Consider the following 24,425-nt stretch of genomic DNA (forward strand, 5'->3'; position numbering starts at 1 on the left):
CACTTCCCACTGCATTCCAAGGTTCCTCCGCTGAAATGGGTTGATAGGCACACAAATGACTAAAACCGATCCGTCACTCTGCCTTCTTCAGAAGTCTCCTGATGTAATTGACAGTGTCGCATACTTCTGGTCCTCAGAAGGTAGTTTGCTAATAAGCAGTTTACTAGTTTTGTTATAAGGTAATTGGTGCGGACAGTGTGGTGTCCAAAAGAAGCTTCTTTTAGCCATATTATTGTCTAAGAAATGGGAAGAACATATAAAATGAAGGAACACATTTATATTTGGAAGTGTTGTTAGATCCTCAAATTTGACTATAACTGAATTGAGTATTTTTATTAGTTTAAAATCCAGTACATTGAAATTCATCTGTCTTGATAGATAATTGATTATTTCATTGTGGGAGCCAGAGCTTTTCACCACAACTCTCTCTTCCTCAGTGGATTAGAATGCCGAGTACAGTAGCAACAGTAGCAACACTAAAGCTGTGCAGAACATAGCTTACTCTTCCTTTGAAGACTTAGAAATTATTTAAGACCATATGGGGTATATATTGGTAGGAAGAGACCACAGTTGCCACCCCCTATTCGCATTACAAGTACGGATTTAAGATTCCTAATTTACTTAGTAGCGTTTTTTGGGAAGGTAGGAGAAGCAGCGTGGCCACACGGAGTAGCCAGGTTGCATGTGTAGCCACACGATTTCCCAGAACCCTCAGTGCCAGGTGTGCCATGGCGGGGCGCAGGGTTCTGAGGACACTCTCCTCTGGTCTTCATTTTGTGTCATACTGCAGCTCTGACTTAAGTGAGTCTTAGGTCATTATTTAGGGAAAATCCATATGAATGGTCTTTACCCTAACAGGAAGAGATAGCCGTGTTTCCTCCTTCCTGAGCCAGACTTAGCCCACCGAAGACGGCGTCAGCACCAGCAGGTGACCTGGAAAGTCCGGTTCTGAACAGGCTGCCCTCTGACCGCTGTGATTTTATTGTGTGTGAGAGTTTGGTTGGAGGATAGTGATTATAAAGCTGTTTCCATGCAGTTACCACTGAACTGTGAGCGTATTTCCTGGTTAATATGTAGTTAATTGCAATCAGTAACTCCAGGTATGATACTGCTAATTGTGTGAAAGAAAGAAGCTTACCCCTTCCTCTGCTAGCAGGGAGCCCAGTTCAAGGTGGGAAACTGTCATGCGGTTTCTAAAATGTTCTCTCTCCATCCGTGCTGACAGTCGTCACTCCTTTCCGTCCTTTCTTCATAGTCATTCTTGGTGATGTCCCGAAGCTGGCCACAGGGTGTCCACTCAGCTTGGTCCCTGTGGCCCAGCTCCTCACGGGTGTGGGTGTCTCCCCTGCTTCCTGTCACAGCAGACACTCCAGTCTCACCTCCTGCTTCCCCTGCGGTTAACTCGCAAACAGGCATTTCTCCAAGGACCACTGGTTCATTTTATTAGGCAATGATATTTAAAAACCCAGATCTGAGACCAAAGGTGTTCATTGCAACTGGAATGCCACTGTTTCTAAGCCTTTTCAGTGGCCAGCACTTAGGGGAAAATGTGTGTGTATTTTAAATTTGAGTTCATGTTCGTATTTCCAACTCACAGTTAACATTAGAGGGTTTTTTTTTTTCTTAAATGCTTTGATTTTATCATTGTATCTCCTTTCTCTCACACTAAAAGTCTTGGTTCCTAAAAGCAATATATTTATTTGTTTTGTCCAACAATATGTATAAAATTGTTTCAGAATTACACTGCTGATATTGTTACCAGTAGTGAAACAGCTGAATGAAGCTACGTACAGCTTGGTGCTTGGGCAGTTGTTTTGTCCCTGGAATATATCCCAGTAAATGCAGTTTACTCTCAGTTTACTGTTTTTAAGTCATTTAAAGTATTTTCTCTCTGTTGACAATGTTACCTATTTGATGTATTATTAGATACGTTTCTTAGGTTATTTTTAATTTTAGGATTTGCTTTTTTTAATGTTCTAAATCAACTTATATTTGAACACATAGACAGAACATTAACATAATTCAGAAGTCAAACTCTATAAAAAGATATATTCAGAGCAATCTTACTTCCTATTCCCACCCATTTTTACCCATTTATATTAATTATCTGCTTTATCCTTCCCGTGTTTCTTTTTGCCGAGATGAGCTCTCCTGTACACACACTGATGTGTCTGTGTGAACGTATGTGTGTGTTGTATTTACTCCCCGTCCTTTCTTATGCTGAGTGTACTTTTCTCTACCTTGCTTTCTGACTTGGTATATCCTGAGCACACTTTGTATCATTAGGTAGAGAGCCTCCTTAAACCACGGAAGGCCAGACAGGACTCCTCTGTGCAGACGTATCATACTTGATTTAATCAGTTCCCTATTAATGCACGTTTAGGTTTCTAATACATTATTGGGTTATTTTTAAAGAACCCTTCTAAAATGTGTAAACTCTTCAGTGTATTTTTATTGCATAAAACCCAAACTCTGTACTGTGGCCTCTCGTGCTGGCCTTTGCCTGCCTCTCCAGCCCCCTCGTCCACACCGTCCCCCTGCTCGCTGCGCTAGCGTCTCCCGGCTCTTGTGTGGCTTCCTCAGACCTTCCCTGACCACCTCATCAAGGAGGTTTCTTTTTCTCATCACTGTTCCGTGGCTCTGTTGTTTCCTGACTGGCAGTTGAGAGCGATCTGAAATTGCCTTGCTGTCTTAATTTAGGCTGTATCATATAGAGTGTCCAAGAGCTTGGGTTTTGAGCCAGACCGCCTGATTTTTGATCCTGGTTACGTGAGCTTAGACTTGTTACTTAGCACTCTGTGCCTGAGTTTCTTCATCTACAAATAGGGGTAATAATACTATTCTCCTTATAGGATTTTCTGAGAAATGAGTGGTTAATACATACAAACGTGTATACAGAGTGAAGTTAGTGCTGCCTCCATCAGTGTTGTGATTTAACTGTGCACTGTCGTCCTCCCTTCAGTAAGCTCCGTGACAGCAGGGAACTGGTCTCACTTGTCCCCACTGTCGCCTCAGGACTTAGAACGGCCCCTAAGATATGGAAGGCACTTACCTGTTTGTTGCTGAGTGAACAGTAGTTAAAATTCAATTCCCATTCTTTTGAAAAGTTCCTGGAAATTTGAGACTAAAAGAATGCTTTCTTATATACATCGTATGCAGTTGCCAGATTCAACAGACATTTCCATCAAATTCAGCATCAAAAGATGAATGCCTGCTTTTTAACATATACCTTGGAGGTTCTGGCCAGTTTAAAATCTGAAAAAGAAACCAGAAATTATTCCTGTCAGAAAAAGGATGCAGTTACCATATATGCTTTGACACAATTATATATCCATGAAATCCAAAAGTAGAATCCTCCTAATTGTTGAGAGTTTAGAAAATGATCAGATTTGAGCCATACATAAAGAATACATTTTCTAGCATATCAGTAATTAGCAGTTAAGGCCATATAATTGAAAAAAAAGTGGTATTCTACAAAAGCAGCCCCCCCCATACCTAGCAATATCCCTAACAAGAAATGTGTGAAATATGTCTTTTCATAAAGAAAATTAGAAAACTACACTGTGAGATACAAAAGCTTTAGAAAAATGACTTGCCCTGTTTCTAGGTAGAAATGTTGAATAGTGTAGAAATTAAAGTTCTTCCAAATATATAATGCTATAATGTTAAATTGTTATGAAGCAAACTCATTTGTTTTTGCTTCTAAATCTCATTAAAATTATTTTAAAGTTTGTTAGAAAATGTTCAAAAATGAATGGAAATGGTTTGATGGCCACCCTTAAACAACAAAGATTCATTAACACACGATCTGCCGGCAACTAGGGGAGAGTAAAACTCATACAAGTTCGATCACTTTTACACACTAGCATGATTAAGTGTGACGTACTTCTGAAGCTACCCCAGTGTGCTGTAAATGTCTCACTAGCAGATGAGAGAGCACATTTAATTTTACAGCGAGGATGTCATATACGAGCAAGGTTATAATTTACCCAGAGTGTCAGAGCATGTCAGAGATAGCATCAAAATTATACTGATGACTCTGAGTGAATTGTAAGTAATTGGTACAGAAAAAATATAATTCCCCTTTAATCTGTGTACAGTCTGGGATGACTGCCTTGTGCCAGTCGGTTCAGGACTTTCCTGGTTTTAGCACTGAAGGTCTCAAGTCCCAGGAAACCTCTCAGTTATGAGCAAAGCGGTTACAATTGATCACCTTCATACAGCTCAGAGAAAACACGCTGAAGTCTATAAATAGCGTTTCCCATAAAATGAAAAGAAATGGATGGTAAGTATTTAATCTGGTTGGAGTAACCCATCCAGTGGTGTGTCTGGGCCGCAGGTTGCTCTGGTACACAGAATTCCCCAGAAGGCTCGTCAGCTCAAGGGGTTTACGACTTGGGAAACTGTAGTGGGGTTCAGTAAGACCCCCATAATCATCTGCAAACTGAGCAGGGGGATTGAGGCCACGTGGCTTAGTCCTCTATCCTGCAGCTGATCTCTGAGCTTATAGTCATTTGTTGTCTGTTGACTCCCAGAGTAATTCTCCCTGTAAGCTGCACTTCTCGGCAAAAGTCTTTTTCTAAGGATTTGTTTGCTTTCAGATCTTTCGCTGTTGCCTTTATAACATATCAGTCAGTGGAAATGCCTTACCATGTATTAATCTCCTTGTCTCTTGCCTTGATGGGTGTTAATAGAAGACCTAATGCTTTTTTATGCTTTGTGTTTTGTGTTTCTATAGCTGTTAGTTTGGCAAGTGTGTTGATTAATGGGCTCGTCCTCCTTATAAAATGAGAACGAGGGAGTTGGTTCTTTTTTCAATTTTACTTTCCAGATTATAAATGCTGTGAAAATTCCTAACCACTAAATAACGTATTTTAGAAACTAACTAGAAATGCAGTTTTAAAATTTACACCATTTTAAGTCTTGCTTATTATGAAGCTCTCCAAGGGAATGTATTAGAGTAAAACTCAGGTCCCAGTCCCAGTCCTGGAGCGCGCTTAGGTGGCAGTGGGAAGGTGGCTGGTTTACCAAGCTTGATGTAAAAGTCTGCAGTTACAGACTTCAGTTTGCCCGTAGTCCCATCAGGTGAGGTAACAGGCCGGTGAGAAGAACATGCAAAACCATGTTGTTATTTATAAAGCAGCCGTTTCTTCAACTTCTGCTGGAAATTTCCTGTAGAATACGAAGTGTAGTGCTAATAGGTTCTTTTTGAGTCAGCCTGTTGAGATCTGCATTTCTGCTCTCACTAAGTAAAAAATGTGACCTCCTGCTACAACTAAGGTATTTTCTCTTCTTTATCGTTCTTTAGTATCTAAAAAGCACGGCAAGCTCATTACTTTCTTACGCACATTCATGAAGTCTCGTCCAACAAAACAGAAGTTGAAGCAGCGTGGGATCTTGAAAGAAAGGGTGTTTGGTTGTGACCTGGGAGAGCACCTTCTGAATTCTGGTTTTGAAGGTAAAAATAAAATTTATAATCCCTTAATTTCAGTTTCTGACGTCTCCTCATTTATTTTCTATAATCAGTTTCGAAGGAGCTTAGGCGAGCAGTGGCTGTCACGTTTATGTTCAGCAGCATGTCTTGGACTTTCTCAGGCATGCACCTGAGTTCTGGGGACAGCTGATAATCAGGAAGGGTCTGTGTATCAGAGATGCTCGTGGGCTGCTCAGGAAGAGGAAGGCATTCACACGGAGGCACAGTAGCTCTGCTGGTTCGCATTATTTTTACATCTGTCCAGTAGCTTCCTCCGCCAGTTTTCCCTCTCTCATTTTATCCTAAAATATTTGTTTCTTGGAAAAAAGGTCAGAGTTTGAGACTGTATGTATATTACCAAGACCAGTCTCCCAATTTTAGTATCTAAAAATTTAAATTCCTTTCTCTATAAATTAAATTCTTACTCGAGAATCCAGTGGTTGAATGAATGGATAGGAAGAAAGGAAAAATGGAGTTTTTCTTTGATTTTTTTTAAAAGCACTTTACCATCTCCTTTAGAGATGCTAGAATATCAAGGAGGTGTCTACCTATCATGTTGATAAAAACCACAAATAGGTGATTTGTGAAACTCTGAATCTTGATATGAAACACCCATTACACTTTTTACAAAGAGTGAGAGCTAGTATGACTGCCAATAGATCAAGTTCAAATTAAGGCCTCACTCACTGCCTAAAGAATACCAATATACTTATAATACGAATTTAATGCAAACTAGGTCATGTTTCTTGAGGGAAAAGACAATATTATTTTAAACAGATGTTATTCCCAAACTAATATTAGGTTAATGCTGTTACGAACAGAACGAAAAACAAATAGACCAACAAAAGCCCTGAGGATTATTTTTGCAACCAGTCAAAATGCACGTGGAAAATAAGCCAAGGAGACTATCAGAGAGCCTTATGGGGGGGAAATCAGTGACGGGATAGGAAACATCTAGCCTTACTGGTTTTAAAATAATATGTAAAACTGTAATGTGTTAGTGTAGAGAATGAGATGTGGCTGATGAATGAAATAGCTTGGAATGTTCAGAAGTAGTCATTACTCTGGATACAGATCCACTTTGATAAAGCATGGTTTTAAAGCCAGGTCATGAGGAGGGGTTAATTATGAGTACACACAGAGGTAATGAAATGGCAATTTTGAAAAACTTAATTCTTGCTTTATGACACTGAAAATTCCAAATGTATAAAAGAGTTAACTGTTTTAAACTGATAGGAATACTAATGTGAAATGATTTTGTTTTGAGATCAAAAAGGAATAATAGCTTTTTCAGATTAAAAAAATACATTAAGAAGGAAGTGATGGTCTCAAATATACAATTTCCGTATAATGAAAATAACAAATGTAAAGAAAAGTTACCTAACACACACTGGGAAAGCAATCTTTTCTTGGGTATGATGAAATGCTCCTAATATGGTATATAAAAATACTCAGATTTGTGAGAAAATGAAGCGCCTGAGGAGAAGAATGGAGAAAAGTTGCAAACATAGAATTTTGACAAGGAGGTAGATAGTAAACAAAATACAGAAAAATGTCTGTGCTTATTTGCAATTGTGGAAATGTATCTTTAAGCAATTTTGAGATGCCGTTTTATATAGGTGGAAATTATTAATATAGCAAAGCTATTTTTCTAAATTACGACATCCAGTGACATTAAAAAACAACAGTGATTTTTTACCAGCAGGTAAAAATGGATGGTTTCAGGTAGTCTGGGAATTACTGCCTTTTTGAAAATCATCCTGGGACTTCAGGGCAACAGTCTTTACAGTGTTTCCTTCAGTTCTCCCCTCAGAGCTTATCCTAAGGCTGTGTTCCAGTGGAGACAAAAATGCTCCTTATGGCGTTATGTATGAGAGCAGAAATTGGAATGCTCGGCTTTTAGGGAAATTGCTGAATAATTTATGAAGCTATTAAACTTGTAAACTTGACTATAGTTTTAAATTTCAGATTTGACATTTCAGAGGTGCCATGCGGGCATGTTCGTTTTACTGTGCTTCACTTTATTGGGCTCCGCAGGGACCGCGTTTTTTGTGCATTGAAGGTTGTATGGCAGCCAGGTGTGGAGTGTGGAGTAAGTCTGTCGGCGCTGTTTTTCCAGCAGTGTTTGCTCACTTCATGTCTCCATGTCACATTTTGGTAATTCTCACGATGTTTCAAACTCACCCCCAGCAAAAAGATTACAGCTTGCTGAAGACTCAGATGATGATTAGCTTTTTTTGGCAATGAAATGTGTTTTAATTGAATGTATGTACATTGTTTTTTACACATAACGCTATTGCACGCCCAGCAGACGACAGTACAGTGTGAACGTGACTTTTATATACACTGGGAAGCCGGAAACCGGTGTGACGTGCTCTGTGATGGTGTCCGCTCTGCTGGGGTGGTCTGGAACTGAACCTGCGGTGTTTCTGAGCTCTTCCTGTATGGAAAGAGTAGATAACACATTTTTTGTGGATCGATCAGACTCATTTGTCATTCATATGGGCAGCCTTAATTATAGAGTCAAAATGTTTTTTGTTATCCTAGTTTCTTTCTTCTTTTTGTGTCTTTTTTGTTCAGCCTTCCTTGAATGTGATCATTATTATGAGGGAGTGTTTTCCAGTTGGTTGTTAGCTTTCAACATCAATTCAACAAGGTTTAGCTGTGCTTAGAAGTTTTGGATGTGTTTCCATCCTTAGTAAGTATGATAGAGAGGACAGGTGCCAATATATAATTTCTTTCTGAAAAATACCAGGTTTAGTAACTGTAGTGTTCACGCATTCCCTGTGATAGAATGTGTTCTCGCGGAACAAAGGGTTTCCAGGTGTCTGGCTTTTCAATAGGACTTTAAAAATTTGCTACACATGTTTGAAACCAAATATTCTTAAAATGAGATTTAAAATGAGATCGCTTTTTTAAAAAATGAGGACTTTGTAGAAAACTAAGTAAAATTACATTTGGTATAAAATATTAAAAAAACATATTTTAAAACTCAAGGTGAGGACACTCTGTTTTCCTGAACATATTTCTGTTTGAGGTTATTTGTCCCTTTCAGCGAGAGGCTTTTCTTTTAACTATTGTAAATATACAGAGATTTTATCATCAGAGCGCACTGGAAAAAAACAAGGCCCAAATAACCTAAAATCAATGCTTTAGGTAATTGTATTTTTCTAACCAAAAATCATGATACACATCCTACTGTGTAACACTGTACCGTTGTACCCCTGGCCTGTAAGCCTTCACCTTGAGAGCAGAACTTGCCTTTTCAGCTGTCTTATAGAGTGCTTGCATGATGACTGGCATGTAGAAGGGGTCTAACACATGACGGACGGGGGAGGGAGGGGAATGAATGACTGAACAAATGAAGAGAAAAGAACAGAAATGAAACCAAAACTGTCAGGGAAAGTCAGGGACCGATTCTTGTCTTGCTTACCTAGCTCATTCTTTTTAGGCATGATTCAGATGTTTAATTTAGTCCTTTACTTCCTGTTACACTGTCATATGATGATAAGAAATAACTAAAAGTGCTAAGTAAGAGTGGATTAGAAGTGTATTATTTGGAGAGTGTGGGAATAATTCTTAAAGTCACATCACCTTTTCGAAGAACCACTTTAGAGGTTTCTACTGTTAAGTTTTGACTGGGTTATTATTTAATGTGCACTTGGCTGGTTGGTTAAATGGGTTGGGGAGAAGTTAGCTAATAGTCCTTTAAAACTAGGATTTCTTCTAGTAATATATTGGGTTCTTGCATTACTTTCTTATGTCAGTGAAAAAATAATTCAGATCTTTTCTCTTTTCATCTTCCTGTCCTGTTCTTCAGTTCCTCTCTTTTTTTCAGAATGAAAATGTGTGCTCTTCTCCTTCATTTTGCCACCTGTTTTAATTAAACGTCATTTGTTTTAAAATTCTAAGTAATAGCAATGCTCCATTGTGTAGTTTTGTTTATGAAGCCCCGTTATGTGATCGTTGTTTGGACATTCAGTTCTTTCACATGGGGAGCATAAAACGTGAAGGAACAATTCACGTGTTTTCCATGAAAGCTTGATGTCTGTAGAGGCTTAGCTGTATCATCAGGGAAAGACCTCTGATTCCCCATATTTTCAGAGTTTGTCTACTTGTTTGGGAAAAAATAAGCAAGTATGAATATAACATCACGTGGTTGTAAGAATCCCAAGAAAATTATCTATACTTTTTTTTAACAGATGGTAGCTTATTTTCATGAAAAATCTATAGTGGAAGCTAGGAGAGCCTGAAAATACAGAAATTAAAAGCCTATTCCTGTCACTTATTTACCACTTGTCCTTGGGTAAAGCTTCATCCAAGACTCAGTTTCTGCTCTGTAAAATGGGGGTAATGGTAGAGCTTTTCCCATAGGATTTCTGTGAGAGTCAGATGAGAGAATTTATTATAAAGCATTTAGCCTGACACCCATTACAAGCTCAGTAGTACACCTGCTTTTTTAAAAAAATTTATTCAGAGCTAAGGAGTTTGATTTTAAATGGATCTGACAGTTTTACAGTTTTACGGGATCTGACAGAATTTAAAGGACAGAATGCAGGAAGTACAGCAAAGGCGGGAAAACCAAGGAAAAGTCTTTTGTAATAAGAAAGGGGTAACATATACCATAGGTGAAATACATGAGCTAAAACTGTCTTATTAAAATATCTTGTTTCATTTGCCGCTCTGAATGTTTGACCCCTAGTACAGTAGTTTTTTGCAGACCAAATGTATGTCTAAGCCATTCTTTCATGGATTTTAACTTAAAACTATGGAATGAACATAGTTACTTAAAAGCCTATAAATTTATCAATCTGTATTGCAAAACAAATGAAGTTCAAATTTCAGTTAGTGTAAATTGTTTTTTTTTTTAATGGAGGTACTGGGTTTGAACCCAGGACCTCGTGCATGCTAAGCATACACTCTACCACTGAGCTACACCCTCCCCGTTATTGTAAATTTTTGAACGGTTATAAAAATGTTCTATCATAAACTTTCAACATTCTGTTCTGGACAGTAGACCCAGCATAGCTACCTGTTTGTGTCACTTGCTCAGAGGTAACCACAGTGCCCTTCTTTTCTTCCTGCTGGTAGTTAGAGTGCCCTTCAAGACGAGCTGATAATGTTGAGTCAAACATCAGTAATTTTAATGTAGAGATAGGCAGGAAATTAAACGATTCCGTTTACTTGAAATTGCTTTGACCTTTGCATCATGTTGATGCTTTCTGTATTGGGTATGATTGGAATTAGCATTAGCTGTGAAAAGATAAAAGAAACTTTTAAAAAGTGAAAAAGCGCAGCATTTAGGGTAGTCAGTGGTCGTGTTGGGATAAGCATTTAACTTTGTATATCCGCTTGTTGTGTATGAAATTCAGCTGAATAGCTGTAGTTTTACAGACCTGGTGTGGTTTTAGATGTAAGCAGTTCACCTTAGTTTTGTAACACCGTCTAAATGAGTCTGTGGCGGAAGCTCTTAGAGCAGAGACTGTCCGGCAACGTGCGAGCTCTTTCAGTGACCTGAGTGTCACGGGACGGCGCCAGTCCGCATTGCTCCGGGACCAGCTGTCTAGTTTAGGTGTGGAATTAAGTCAGTATGCCCGCATCATTTTTTAAAGTAGATTAATCTTTACCCCTTATAACTTTAACTTACAAACTTTATTTTGCTAAGACATTTGCATTTTTTTGTGACTTTGTTTCTACTGAATACTCTCAATTTAATCCATGTCTTCAAAAATTCTCTTTAGTGCCCCAGGTTCTTCAGAGTTGCACAGCGTTCATCGAGAGGTATGGCATCGTGGACGGGATATATCGTCTCTCTGGCGTTGCCTCCAATATCCAGAGACTGCGGTAAAGCCCAACATAGCATTTTCTCTTATGTCCCTACTGTGGTTCATTAAAATGAACCTATTTTTCAAATTAAGCTGCTTATATTGATAACCGTCATTTTCAGTAAGATAGTTTAGATGAAGTAGGAAGTAATATCCATATTGTTTGATGTATTTTCCTACACGCCATTTCTTCACTTGTAGTGTCAGAAAACCGTGTCCCCTAATCGCTTCAATACTTGTATTTTCTTTTTACAATATTTGAAGATTTTAAAAAATTGGGTTTGTGGACCTGGTTTGGTCTGGGCTCCTGCCTACATCTAGACAGAGCTACGGGAGCACAGGCCAGCCTCCCACACCCCGCAGGGAAGGCATTGTTGGCTTCTGCCCCGAGGGGGTGAATCTGTGACACCCATCAGAGATGGAAATGTACATTATAATTATTAATTAATTATTACTAATGAACACTGATGAGGGTGAAACGTTTTCCAGTCTTTCACCCGGGTTGTGCAGTGTGTGTTCAAGCGTGCACAAGTTACGTGCTCTACACCCTCTCCCATGAAAGTCTCAGAAGTAATGACCTCCTTTACACCAGCAGTAGAAGTTTTATTTTTGCTCAATCGCTTAGATTCTAGTCTAGTCTTAATATGTTATTATCTTTTATTTTTCACAGAGATGCAAGGTAATTGCCATTGTTCTATAAGGATTTTAATATTCTAATTGGCCACAGAGTTCATCTCTGTTTTCAGGAATACATGTTTGGAAAATACTTAAATTGATTCTTATACTAAAGACAGTTTCAGTCTTTGGTTTCAGATGCAGCAAATCTCATATTCAGATTGTCCACATACCTGAGTCCTCTAGGTTGATAAGCAGCCTCATGTCTGTAGATTAATATTAATCAACCTGGAGGGTGAGCTTCCTCTGCCTGAGTGTTCTGAGCACAGCGTTTATTTCACTCACTTTAATGCTGCAGATTTTACTTCCTAATAAAATGTGGCGTTGGCTGAGATTTGCTTTGTATTGTTTCTGGCTTCCTTATCCTCCTTCAGTAAAGCATTCCTGAACTATACGTCTTGTATCTGAGGAATTTCTGCACATAGTTGTTCATGGACAAATTGCCATTCAACTCAAGTTTTCAGAACTGCCAGAATATTGGGTGTTTAAACTATTAGGAATTAAAAGTCCTGTTTTCAGATCTGTGTGGTAAAAGCTGTTCTTTCATGTACATTTTGGAAATTTCTGTCCATTTTAATTTAAAGCTCTGCCCTTAATTTCCACTTAGAAAAACACTTGTCTCACGATCAGACACTGTGAATGGTGAAGTCCAAATATAACTTACATGAAATACAGGCATTCGAAGAAAACATTGACTCACTGAGGTAGAGGCTAATACTTTGGGCCTTTCCTTTCTGTTTTAAACTCATATTTGCTTTTCTTTAAAAATTTTTTTTTTGTTGTCTGTCTTCTGTCTTTGTTAGCCATGAATTTGACTCTGAACATGTTCCCGACCTGACAAAAGAACCCTATGTTCAGGACATCCACTCCGTGGGCTCCCTGTGTAAGCTCTATTTCCGGGAGCTCCCAAACCCTCTGCTCACCTACCAGCTGTATGAGAAGTTTTCTGTGAGTACCAGTCACTTTTAAGTCAAATTCTGTTCGGAGTTTTGCCGTGGTTTTGTTCAATACGTGTAAAGATGAGTTTGGTCATGTAAGAAATAGTTCTCTGAGTAAAAACATTCCGTGAAACAGAACAGAACAGCGCTTGCTAGCTGGACATAGTCTCCACTGTTTTCACATCTTCATTCTTTCATTTCTGACTTTGAGCCACAATCTTATAACCCTTGATGTTGATTATCATAAAGTTTCAAAAATACTATTTTTTGATAGATTTCAATGTCCACGCTCTGTTTACTTCTTGATACTACATTATGTTTCCTTATCCATTCGACATCAAAGAGTGAAGTCAGTTAATCTCAAAGTGAAACTGAATTGTAAGTAAAGAACTTGCATTTTTACCAACAAAGCCTGTTAGTCATTCTGCATTACGGTCGTTCCAGGATGCTGTTTCAGCAGCAACAGATGAAGAAAGGCTGATAAAAATCCACGATGTCATCCAGCAGCTCCCCCCTCCACACTACAGGTAGGCTGCACGTTGTGAATACCAGCCTAACGCGGAAGTCAGTTGCGTGGAAGTGGGGTTTTTTCCCCTTGGGGTTTCTGACTGTTTAAATTTCCTTGGAGTTCCAACCATTTAAACTTCTGTTTTTTCCATACATTTATAGTTATTTGCCTCTGTATCCCTGGGGTCTGGCGCAGTGCTTGACATTCATCAAGCACTAAATAAATATTGAATGAATGTATGCATGGATGAACAAATGGGGAGTTGACTGAACCTGTGTGTACATCTGTTTGCTGAGACACAGAAATTGCAAAAGGTGCTGGGTGGGTTTGGGTTAGGGTTAGGGTTAGGTGTCCTTGAAACTGGATGTCTAACATCCAGGAGCAAATGTTCCTAGAGCTTTCTGCAAAACTAAGGCTGTTTTTTTCTGAGCCAGTCCTGCCAGAGACTTCCATTTCTTACTGCATCTGCCTTGGACTTTCTTCCCTTCCTGTTCTATAGATGGAATTGCTGTATATAAAGTACAGAATTAGTAACAGTCTTTTTTTCCTTAGTATTCTGTAGATGGAATTACTGTATATAAACCGTAGAACTAATAATATTTTGGCAGTTCTGTAGTGATAATAACATTCAAACCTAATAGGCAGCGAAAAGAATTTGCTGGGGTTTATATGGCTTCTTTTTCCATTTTGCTGTTGAAAAGTTAAAAATCGGTAATGGAGCTTTTACGCTCTGTCCTGCTACCTGATGTTTCTTTTTGTTAATATGTTGCATTTCATTTTCCAGAACACTGGAGTTCCTAATGAGACACTTGTCTCTTCTAGCTGACTATTGTTCCATCACAAATATGCATGCAAAAAACCTAGCAATTGTTTGGGCTCCAAACCTGCTAAGGTAAGTTACATTTGACTTATGATTTGAAGTAGAACCAGTCGTCTTAAATAAGGGTCTAGTTCGTCAGTGTTTGTTAAGGATAATTTTTTAAAATGAAACTAACCTGTTATTTTTATGAGCATCTTCCTTAAGCAGGCAGTCGGGGTTCAGCCACAGTGCTGTGAAAGTGTGATTTCCTCCTGTGGGTGTCTGTGATTTGCACATAAACAAAAAAATAATGCTCTTTAATTTGGCTATTTGGGGACTTTCTGATGGTAATGCTGTTTACCCCACAGATCAAAACAGATAGAATCTGCCTGCTTCAGTGGAACAGCGGCTTTCATGGAAGTGAGAATTCAGTCTGTGGTTGTTGAGTTCATCCTCAATCATGTCGACGTCCTCTTCAGCGGGAGAATCAGTGCAGCCATGCAGGAAGGGGCAGGTGTGGCTTGAGCACACACTCTTCACTGCCGGGGACACGTAGTACGACTTCCGAAGGACTGGAAAACTGCATTTCTTGTCTCAGTTTAATAAATCTGACTTTGATAGGAAGTAGATAATTTATGTCTGTTTCCCAGAATGCACAATTTAACAGTTATTTTGCGTGGTCTTAGTGAGTACTAAATATTAGACCTATTGTGATTTAAGCTCAGGGCACATTAAAAAACGTATCATGTCATCTGTCATTGATGTGTATAAAGGTGTAATACAGAGCAGCAGTAGAAAAATTCCTTCCTAAACTAAAAATGCATGCGTGAGACTAGGCCGTGCCTGGTATCTTTTAAGAAAGGAAAATAGTTAAATTACTTAAGGAAGTTTTTATATATATCTACGTGTGTATGTGTATTTATATATATATATACACACACATGCACGTCACTGCTAATAACCTTGCATGTCACCTTCTGTTCCTCACTTAGTGTAAGGCTGTATTATTTTTGCCATTTAAAAACCATAATGAGGAAGATTTAAAACAACACAGACAGGTAGCTATACGGATGGACAGATAAGCAAATTGTTGTACACACATGCTCACACATATTTATGTTTTTCTCCCTTTGTCAAAGTTTGACTCTTTACATGGCTTTGTTTTTCTTTCCAAAGCTTCTCTTTCAAGACCCAAGTCCCTGCTGGTTCCGTCTCCATCCACCAAGCTGCTGACGCTGGAGGAAGCCCAGGCCCGAACACAAGCTCAGGTCACCTCCCCAGCTGTGAGTGAAAATAAATACATCGAAGTGGGAGAGGGGCCTGCCGCCCTTCAGGGGAAGTTCCACACCGTAATCGAGTTCCCGCTTGAAAGGTAAGTTGCACGCAGTCCTCCTTCAAAATCTGCGTCTTGCGGCTACATGCTATTCTCTTTTACTTTCACTGCTGTGTTTTAGTATTACTGTATTGATTCTGGGCCAGTCCCTGAAAAACCTGTTCATTCGACTGTGGATGTGACTTCATAGGGAGTGATATGAATGACTCTCAAAACGCTTTGCGTCATGTCGTTGTAAAGAAGAGGGAGGTCAGCTGTACAGGAAAACTGTTAGGAAAAAATGATACGCTTCCACTGGGTGGGGTGTGATTTTCTCTCTGAAATATGTTGTTGAGAAATGTGTCTAGAAATAAACTGTTGTGACAGCTTATTCAGAAAGTGATGCAAGGATAGCGGCTTGGTTGCTGTTGGTTCTCGTTAAGTTTGGAGCAGACCAGTGCTTCTCCGACCAACAGCTCACTCTTGGGCCCCAGCCCAGACCCCAGGATCAGAAACTCTGGGGTGGGGCCCAGCAGTCAGTGTTTCGTCACACCTTGCAGGTGGTTCTGCGGTGAGCCAGCGTGTGAGAAGCACTGCTGCTCCCTCTCTCAGGGTCCTGTCCAGCTCTGATGCTCGGTTTTTCTCTTAAGAAACGGTAATAACAGAGTTTCTGTATCTTCTTTACTAAGTTATCGTGGGAAGGCTAATGTGTATGTTCATTTTGATCTCGGCTACTGCTTTGGTTGTTACACAAGAATGTCGGGCCTTCACCTCCCTGAACTGGGCAGTACCAGTAAAAGCTGAGAACGTATTTCCGTGTTTCCGTATGCCTTTCCAACTTCCTTTCCCCTCCCTTGATTAGCATGGCCCGGCAGTAGAAAGTCAGCACATACTTTTCCTTTGTCATCCTGGGGTTGTCTTCAGCTTCCTGAATTTATAGTTCAGCTCTGTAATTTTCTCAAAAACCTCTTTAAGAGAAGTAGTCAGGAGTGTCAGTGCCGGCTGCAGGCAGACTGGGTTCCAGCTCCGGCGCCAGCATCCACTGGTTTCAGAGCGTGAAGGACGTCACTTACGCGTCTCGGGGTCATGGTTTCCTCAGCTGTGCAAGGAGAGGAGCAGTACTTACCTCCCGTGGTTTTACGTAACTTCAGTGGGGTGCTGTCTGTGCAGTTAGTGAGTCTCAGGCTGTCAGTGTATGTTAGTTACTATTTTTAATACTTTTCTTCTCTTTTGAGTTAATTCGCTTTACTCACACCTAAAATCATTTTCTTCAATTCAGTTCTACTTTCGGAGTTTTAATATTTTTTTCTATCCCCAAATATTCTTATTCTCACTTATTTCACGGACTGTGAGGTTAGATCTAAATATGAAAATCTGTATAAGAATCACCTTTGCGAAACTGTCACACATTTCATTCTCGTTTCTTCCGCTGTGCAGCTCAGCCACACGGGGTAGCGCGTGCCGTGTGGAAGGCGGCTGTTTGCGCTTCAGCTGTGCCCCCCAGGCGCTTGAGTTCTTTCCATCATTTGTTGATTTTCCATTAGTAAAGGTAGCCCCTTGGATATCTTAATACAGGTTATTTTCTCTCATAGGAGGAGGCCTCAAAATAAAATGAAAAAGTCTCCCGTGGGCAGCTGGCGTTCCTTTTTCAACTTGGGGAAATCGTCATCTGTTTCTAAAAGGAAGCTGCAGCGCAACGAGAGCGAGCCTTCCGAGATGAAGGCCGCGGCTCTGAAAGGTCAGCTCCTCCCCGCGGTGCTGCGGCGGGGCGGGCCGCCGGGGGGCGCGCTCCTGTCCTGTGCCGTCGCCGGCGGGGCGGGGCGGGCCGCCGGGGGGCGCGCTCCTGTCCCGTGGCTGGGCTCTCTCTCACTCCGGGCACCCACTCAGCACGCTGTTGTAACAGGCCTCAGGATATGTCCCAATTGTGTTGCTACATGTAAATTGTCTCCTTTTACCAATTCTTTATCCCCAAGTATATATTATGTATAAATGTGTAGAAGTACCCAATTTCTCATGGAAACTATACAGGTTACATGTAGTGTAAATGTGCTTAAAAAGTCACAATGTATCCTCATCTGGTTTGCATATGGTTGGTAATAAAAAATAACTGCTGTGGTGTTTTACATTTATTAATCTGTATTTTTACAGATTTCAAAAATGACAAAATTATGTTTCAACATGCCTGAAAAGTTTATAACTCTTAAAACCAAAGGAGGTATCTTTTTACTAGATGATTCATTGATGAGAGTGTCGCAGAGAAATCTATCACTGTGTTGTTGAAAGGGCTACTCTTTTAAAAATCATTTAAGTTCTGAATCTAGGAAGGACAGTAGTGTTTACTTCTTAGGTAATGTTAGAAATACAACGTTCAGTTCATTTCATTCATCATTGATTCCATTTGCAATCATGCACTAAGCATGCGCTCAGTATTTTGATAGCAGCCTCTGTGGATAGAAAGAAAACCAAGACACTGCCCTGCCTTCCGTGTCTCACTTGGGAAGTCATACATGTAAGGAGATTAATTTCATGCAAAATCATACCTATTGAAATAGAGGTTTATGCGAGGTAATTTTGGCAGGAATTGTCATTTCACGTGGGGAGAGGGGCCGATGGTCAGAGAGTAGAACCTGTGACTTAGGTTTTGAAGCGTAAGTACCAGTCACCTGATCAGCAAGGGATTGAGAAAGGGATTTCAGGAAATGGCAGCAGAGTGTGTTGGTCTGTGAAGCAGGGAGCAGTAAAGAGCTTGGCTGGGGAGGATGGTACAGAAAGAGGTTCAGCTCGTTAGGGGCCGCGTGTGCTTGCCAGAGGGTAGGGAGTAGACGGGAAGAGGGTAAGACTGGCGGCTGGACAGAAAATTAGCTGTACAGGCGAGAAACAATGAGCAGTGGCTGTGGGAGTGGGAAATAGATTTGAGAGGCATCTAGGAAGCAGAATCCAGAGGTCTAGGTGACCAAGTGATTGTGAAGGATGAGAGAAAAAAAAAGATAACTTTCATGTTTTGATTCAGTGGTAAGGGAGATGGTGGTGCCATTATCCCTGTGGGGAGTAGCAGTTTGGGGAAGAAAAACAGCATGTTGTCTGTGGACACAGTGAGCTGGACTTGCCCGAGAGGTGAGGGGTATTGTGGGTCTGGAATTCAGCAGAGGGATTTAATTTCACTAGAAATACAGATCTGAAAGTCATCAACAAACATCTAAGGGTGGAAGCCCTGGAGGTATATTTTAAGGCCTTGGGAGAGCCCATTGAGAGAGAGAAGCGGGTTGGGGGCTGAATATCCTGGAGAAAAGCAGCGTTTAAAGGATGGAGCAGGCAGAGCTGTCAGGAAAGGAGAGTGGTGAGAAAATGGTGCTCCGGCAGGGAAGCAGAGAGCTGAGCACCTGCACCAGAGGTACCTGTCAGCTGCCCAGAGTGCTGCCAAGAGGTTGAAAGAGGATGGAGATATTTAACAAATAAGATCCAACAAACGTAATTAATTAAAGGACCTGTGTTAGTTTCCTAGGACTGCCAAAACAAATTGCCACAAGTTGAGTGGCTTAACGCAACAGAACTTTGTTTCCTCACAGTTCGAGAGGTTAAAGACTGAAATCAGGGTGTCAGCAGGGCTGCGTTCTCTCCAAAGGATCCAGGAAGAGTCCCTCCTTGCCTCTTCGGCCTCTGGTGGCGCCGCTCTGGTCTCTGCCCCTGTCTTGACGGGACTTCTCCTCTGTCTGCCTGCAGCCTCTCTCTCAAAGGATCCTAGCCATTGGACTCAGGGCTCACCCGAAATCGAGCATGAGATCATCTCAAGATATACTGGTCTTCAAGACATATAAAAGGAAGTTTTAAAATTCATCTCTATTCCCAAGTTCATAATCCTTTAGAAGAGAGATTTTTCACATAGGAAACCACTTGGGAACAGTACAACATAGTATATAATAGGATGCAAAACTGAATGTGATCGTAAAAGTATTATCACTCTCGAAACTTTAAATATGGATAAAGACACCACTACACTACATAGTTTCATTTCACTACATAGGTCGCAGTGGATAAAACTTCACAGTGTTCGGTTTTGTTTCTTTAGGTGGCAGAGCAGAAGGGACCCTCCGTTCAGCTAAGAGTGAAGAGTCTCTTACTTCCCTCCACGCAGTTGACGGTAAGAATGAAGCCTCAGTCGTTTTATTCTGGAATATATTTCATAAAAGAACATAACAATGGAGAATATTGTATAACTATATGCTTCATGAATAGGCTATAGATTATAATTTCCTAAACGAGTATCTATTTAGTATTGTCCATTGATGTTGCAAAATGGTACCAGTCTTCAATTTCTTCACTTTTGACTTGATTGCTATTCAGTTTATGTAAAACTAGGTGAAGTGTTTTAAGTTAACCATTTGTATTTATTAATGTCCAGTGACAAATGGTGTTAGTAGCTTTTCTTTCTCTAAATTTCATAAGAATGCAATGCTTGTTACAAAATATAAAATGAAAGTTTTGATGTTAGGACCAGTAGTCTTTTGTCTTGCAGATGGCTTAACCAGATGTTAAATTACATGTATCACACTGACTAGAGGCAGTTCTCGCTATTTGAGGATGATTAGTACCAGGAGAAGGCAACTAAAGTGAATCTCCTAAAATGGGGACCAGAATTTCATGGTAAATAGTACCAAAATGTTTGATTGCAACTTGAAGAACAATTTTGAAAATACATTTTTTAGCTTCCATTTAGCAAAAGTCAGGCTATAGTTGCAACCCTGTACTAATTTTTAGAGTGAACAAAAGATTACTTCAGTGTTGACTCGGAAGGAGATAGAACCTTTTTGGTGAAACCGTGTAGTAGCGGGTAGGACAGCCTTCACGTCGTGCGTGGCTGGTGCAGCAGGCTGACGAGCGGGCCTCTTACAGACGCAGTCAGCAGCTGCGCTGGTTCCCAAGGGCTTTTCTCAGTCCCTTGGCATGCAGATCATGCTCTTTTGATTCCTGGGGTGCCTCCTCCTGGTCAACTTTCTCATCCTCATTTGTTATTTCTAACTGCCAGGTCCTCAGTGGCCAGTGGCTCTGCTCAGGATTCAAGAAGTCCTCTCATTTCACTTCAGTCGAGTGTCTGACATCTTACCGGTTTTCTGAGATTTTCCATTTCACTGTCGTTAAGAGAATGGTTCTCAAAAATGTGGGAGTGGGCTGATTAGATGCTTGTATTAAGCAGAAAATAATATTTGAGTAGAAATTAATTTTATAAGTGGTCAACACACTAGTCAATGTTTTTGTGTTAAGACAGTGTCTGTCTCTTTATAGTACATTTTCACTTCGGCAATTCTAATAATTGTAATAGAATGCTGAGACAGAGGGCTTCTTTTACCAGTTGGAGTTTTAACACTATCACAAAATCATCTAATAGTCTACATTCTTAAGGCCTCTGCCTGAGAAACTTAAAGCCTATTCTTGTTAAGGAAAAGAAGTAAAAACTAAGTATCAGAAAGGAATTCTTTAGTAAATATATGTAATACTTTATGAGATTGTAGAGAGTTTCATTGAGAAGTTCAATTTTATAGAAATTTAGGTGTTAGGAGGATTTTTCCCCACCAAAAAAAAAAAAAAAAAAAAGAAAGAAACCCTCTTGCTGTTGTATATCCAAAGTATTACTCAAAGTGATTAGTTCTGCCTCACAAGTCACGTGTGAGGTCAGTGAGAAAATAAGACAAAAAGGAATGAAGAGCTTGCCCGAAGTCACAAGAGTCAGCGCTGAACTACTAGCAGGATCTAGGGGTTCTGAGCCCCCTTCCCCTCCCTCTGACGGTGTCAAACCGTCTGTTCTGTATCCCTTGCTTTGGGGGTTCCATCTGTGCGCCCCAAGAGACAGTTGCATCCTCTTGCTCTGTAGTGCGTTACTGCAGCACTGAGTAGGGGACTCATGGTGCATGTGCCCTGTGACGTTCACACGTTGATGCTGTTGTCCACGTTTACCAGGTGATTCCAAGCTCTTCCGACCCAGACGGCCCAGATCTAGCAGTGACGCACTGAGTGCCTCTTTCAATGGAGAAATGCTGGGGAACCGCTGCAATTCCTACGACAATCTCCCCCACGACAACGAGAGCGAGGAGGAAGTCGGGCTGCTGCATGTCCCAGCCCTCCTGTCTCCGCATTCAGCTGAGGACGTTGATTTGAGCCCACCAGACATTGGAGTAGCCAGCCTGGATTTTGACCCGATGTCATTTCAGTGCAGTCCTCCTAAGGCCGAGTCTGAGTGTCTGGAGGGTGGTGCTTCCTTTTTTGATTCATTGGGATACTCCAAGGACAGACAAAATACCAACAACAAGGACTCAGAGGCGGGTGGCAGCCAGTCTCAGACTCCGGGAAGCGCTGCCAGTTCTGAACCTGTCTCTCCTGTTCAGGAGAAACTGAGTCCTTTCTTTACGCTGGACTTGAGCCCAACCGAAGAGAAGCCATCTAAGGCATCCTCGTTCACGGAGAAGGTCGTCTACGCTTTCTCTCCAAAGATTGGCCGGAAATTAAGCAGATCGCCCTCTATGAACATATCTGAGCCAATCTCAGTGACCCTTCCCGCTCGGGTGTCAGAAGTCATCGGTACAGCCTCAAACACGGCAGCTCAGGACGCACCTTCTCCAACCTGGAACAAAAGTGTCGAAGAAAGTGATGTTATAAACAGACCCCCCACCCAGGTAGTAAAGCTGAAAGCAAGTGAGAGAGAGGCCCAAGAAGGATGTGAGTCTGCGGCCCAGCCCCTGGGCCAGGTGGCGCCCGCCGGCGTGGAGTCGCCAGGGAAGGAGGAGGAGCCTGCCTCTGCCTCAAGCGGTCAGAGTAAGGCTGTGCCTCCTGGACAGACTCAGACAGGTACCATGTGTTTTCCTCTGTTCTTCTTGTGAGCTAGCAGGGACCTTCAGTCCTGCGTGCCATCTGTGCCTTTTAAGAGAGAAGTTGACTCCACAGCTAGCCTTTAATCAGACAGAGTGGTTTTCTAGGTGGTGCTGAAGGCTCCAAGTCCTAAGTTAAATCAAACAGAAACCCCCCAAAGGGCCAGTGGTCCTGCTTCACGTCTTCATAGCATTCCCTTATCTCCTTGGACAGTCAGAACTCATGGGTAATTTTCACACAGCTTCGTAGCTCTTGATTCTGTTTTTCCTTCTGATGAAATATCTGTATTATAGCCTTAACAAGTTAACCAGCCAGCCTACACCATCAAATGTAGAAGCTATTCTTAGTTAACTGCCTGCAAGCACTTGAAGCTTGTTTTCTAAGCAGTCCTTTCTGAGCCCCTTGAGGGACCTGCTTCACCCCATCTCTTTAGCAATCCAAGAGGGGATTGTGGTTTAAACACTCTTTGTTTTAGTTTTGCTTCCGAACCAGATGTGTTTTCTACAGCATTTGCATGTGGGATAGAAGATCGTGGATTGCCGATCGGAAATATGGAAGGCACCTGTTTTTAGTGATCAGATGGGGAGTGTTTGGCTTTCCGTTCAGGATAACACAAGCTACCTTTTCACTCTCATTTTTTTTCCCCAATTTCCCACCAGGAGCAGATAACCATGACCCCCCTCAGGATCCCGTTCCTGTAAGTTCAGTCTCTCTTATCCCACCACCACCGCCTCCGAAAAACGTTGCCCGCCTGTTGGCGCTAGCGTTAGCCGAGTCTGCGCAGCAAGCCTCCACCCAGCCCCCGAGGAGACCAGGGCCATCCCAGGCTGCTTGTGCAAGTTACGGAGGCCTGGCAGTGGCCGCAGCTGAAGACAGGCTGCCTGCTTCCCACTCCAGTGTCACTGCAGATAGAGCCTTCTTCCAGGCTGACATGCCCACAGAGCAGCCCCACCTCCAGGACGGTGACCAGCCAGCACCGGGTGCAGCAGCTGTCGGGGATTACACCCACTCCTGTGCCACGGAGTCTGGGGGGCAGCCCCACCCAGCAGACTTCCCAGGCAGTCAGCCACATCGAATTTATTTAGCTGGGGACCCAGAAAAGGCCGGAGTCACTTCAGTTCCCTTAACAGACTCTAAATCTGATGATCACCTAAGTTTCCCTGAAGACCAGTCTGCGAAGACCAGTGTTCTGACTGTCTCCTTTGTGGATCAGGACCGGTCTCAGCCTCGTCTCTACAGTGGGGAGCAGCCTTCTTCTTATCTTGGTGCAAGTGTGGATAAGCCCCATCACCCTTTAGAACTTGCAGACAAATCGCCCACGCCTTGTAATTTGCCCAGAGACAAAGTCTACCCTCCACCTGGGTCCCCTGAAGAGGACACCAGCACAGCCCCCGTGGCTTATGTGACGACTGTTCCGACAGCAGCCGAGATGAGCACCAGGGAAGCCGGCTGGGATGTGGTCGAACAGCCCAGCGCAGTGGATTTTGCAGTCGCCACCCTCCAGCGCACTCACAGAACTAGTCGTCCCCTTCCACTGCCTCCTTCCCAGAGAGCCACAGAGCAGCTGCCAGGCCCGGGGCAGGGACAGGCAGCAGCCAGCGTGGGAGTTCACAATGCGCACAAGGTAAGAAGGGGAGGCAGTCAGTGAGATGAAGTGGGCTTTTCCCGAAGGTACCTCGCTTTCCAGCAGGGGGTGTTGTTACTTTGAGTGGCTCTGACATGTTTTTAGTCCCGTGTCAGGTTTCCATGAAGCATTTCCCATTTGAGGTTGGGATCTGCCTTTATCTTGATGCTGGGTTTTTTTTTGTTTTGTTTTTTGTTTTTTCCTGAAAAAGGAGCACTTACTCGATGGCTCTGGTTTAACTATACCTGCTGCCTTTACTTCCTAAAGTGTGTGGGTCGTGTCCTCACAGACACACAAAGAGACTGTGATCACACACGTCCAGCTGGGCTGCAGGCGTCGGGTTGCAGGGTTTTTCTCCGCTCCATCACTGACTCACTGTGCCTCTGGGCAAGTCATCTTAGCATCTCTGCCAG

General features: G+C 41.8%; 1 protein-coding gene across 1 annotated transcript in view; it reads left to right on the top strand.

The window, feature by feature from the left end:
• ARHGAP32 (Rho GTPase activating protein 32) overlaps positions 1-24,425 on the top strand; it is a 118,936-nt gene that overhangs the window by 86,611 nt on the left and 7,900 nt on the right. Inside the window, 11 exon segments of the mRNA XM_032472537.1 lie at positions 5,309-5,458; positions 11,215-11,317; positions 12,777-12,921; positions 13,356-13,438; positions 14,204-14,311; positions 14,587-14,732; positions 15,395-15,590; positions 17,123-17,268; positions 19,597-19,668; positions 21,483-22,367; positions 23,048-24,012. Of these exon segments, the coding sequence (XP_032328428.1) occupies positions 5,309-5,458; positions 11,215-11,317; positions 12,777-12,921; positions 13,356-13,438; positions 14,204-14,311; positions 14,587-14,732; positions 15,395-15,590; positions 17,123-17,268; positions 19,597-19,668; positions 21,483-22,367; positions 23,048-24,012 (2,999 nt within the window).

Source organism: Camelus ferus, chromosome 33, assembly GCF_009834535.1.
Source record: "Camelus ferus isolate YT-003-E chromosome 33, BCGSAC_Cfer_1.0, whole genome shotgun sequence".
Taxonomy (NCBI): domain Eukaryota; kingdom Metazoa; phylum Chordata; class Mammalia; order Artiodactyla; family Camelidae; genus Camelus; species Camelus ferus.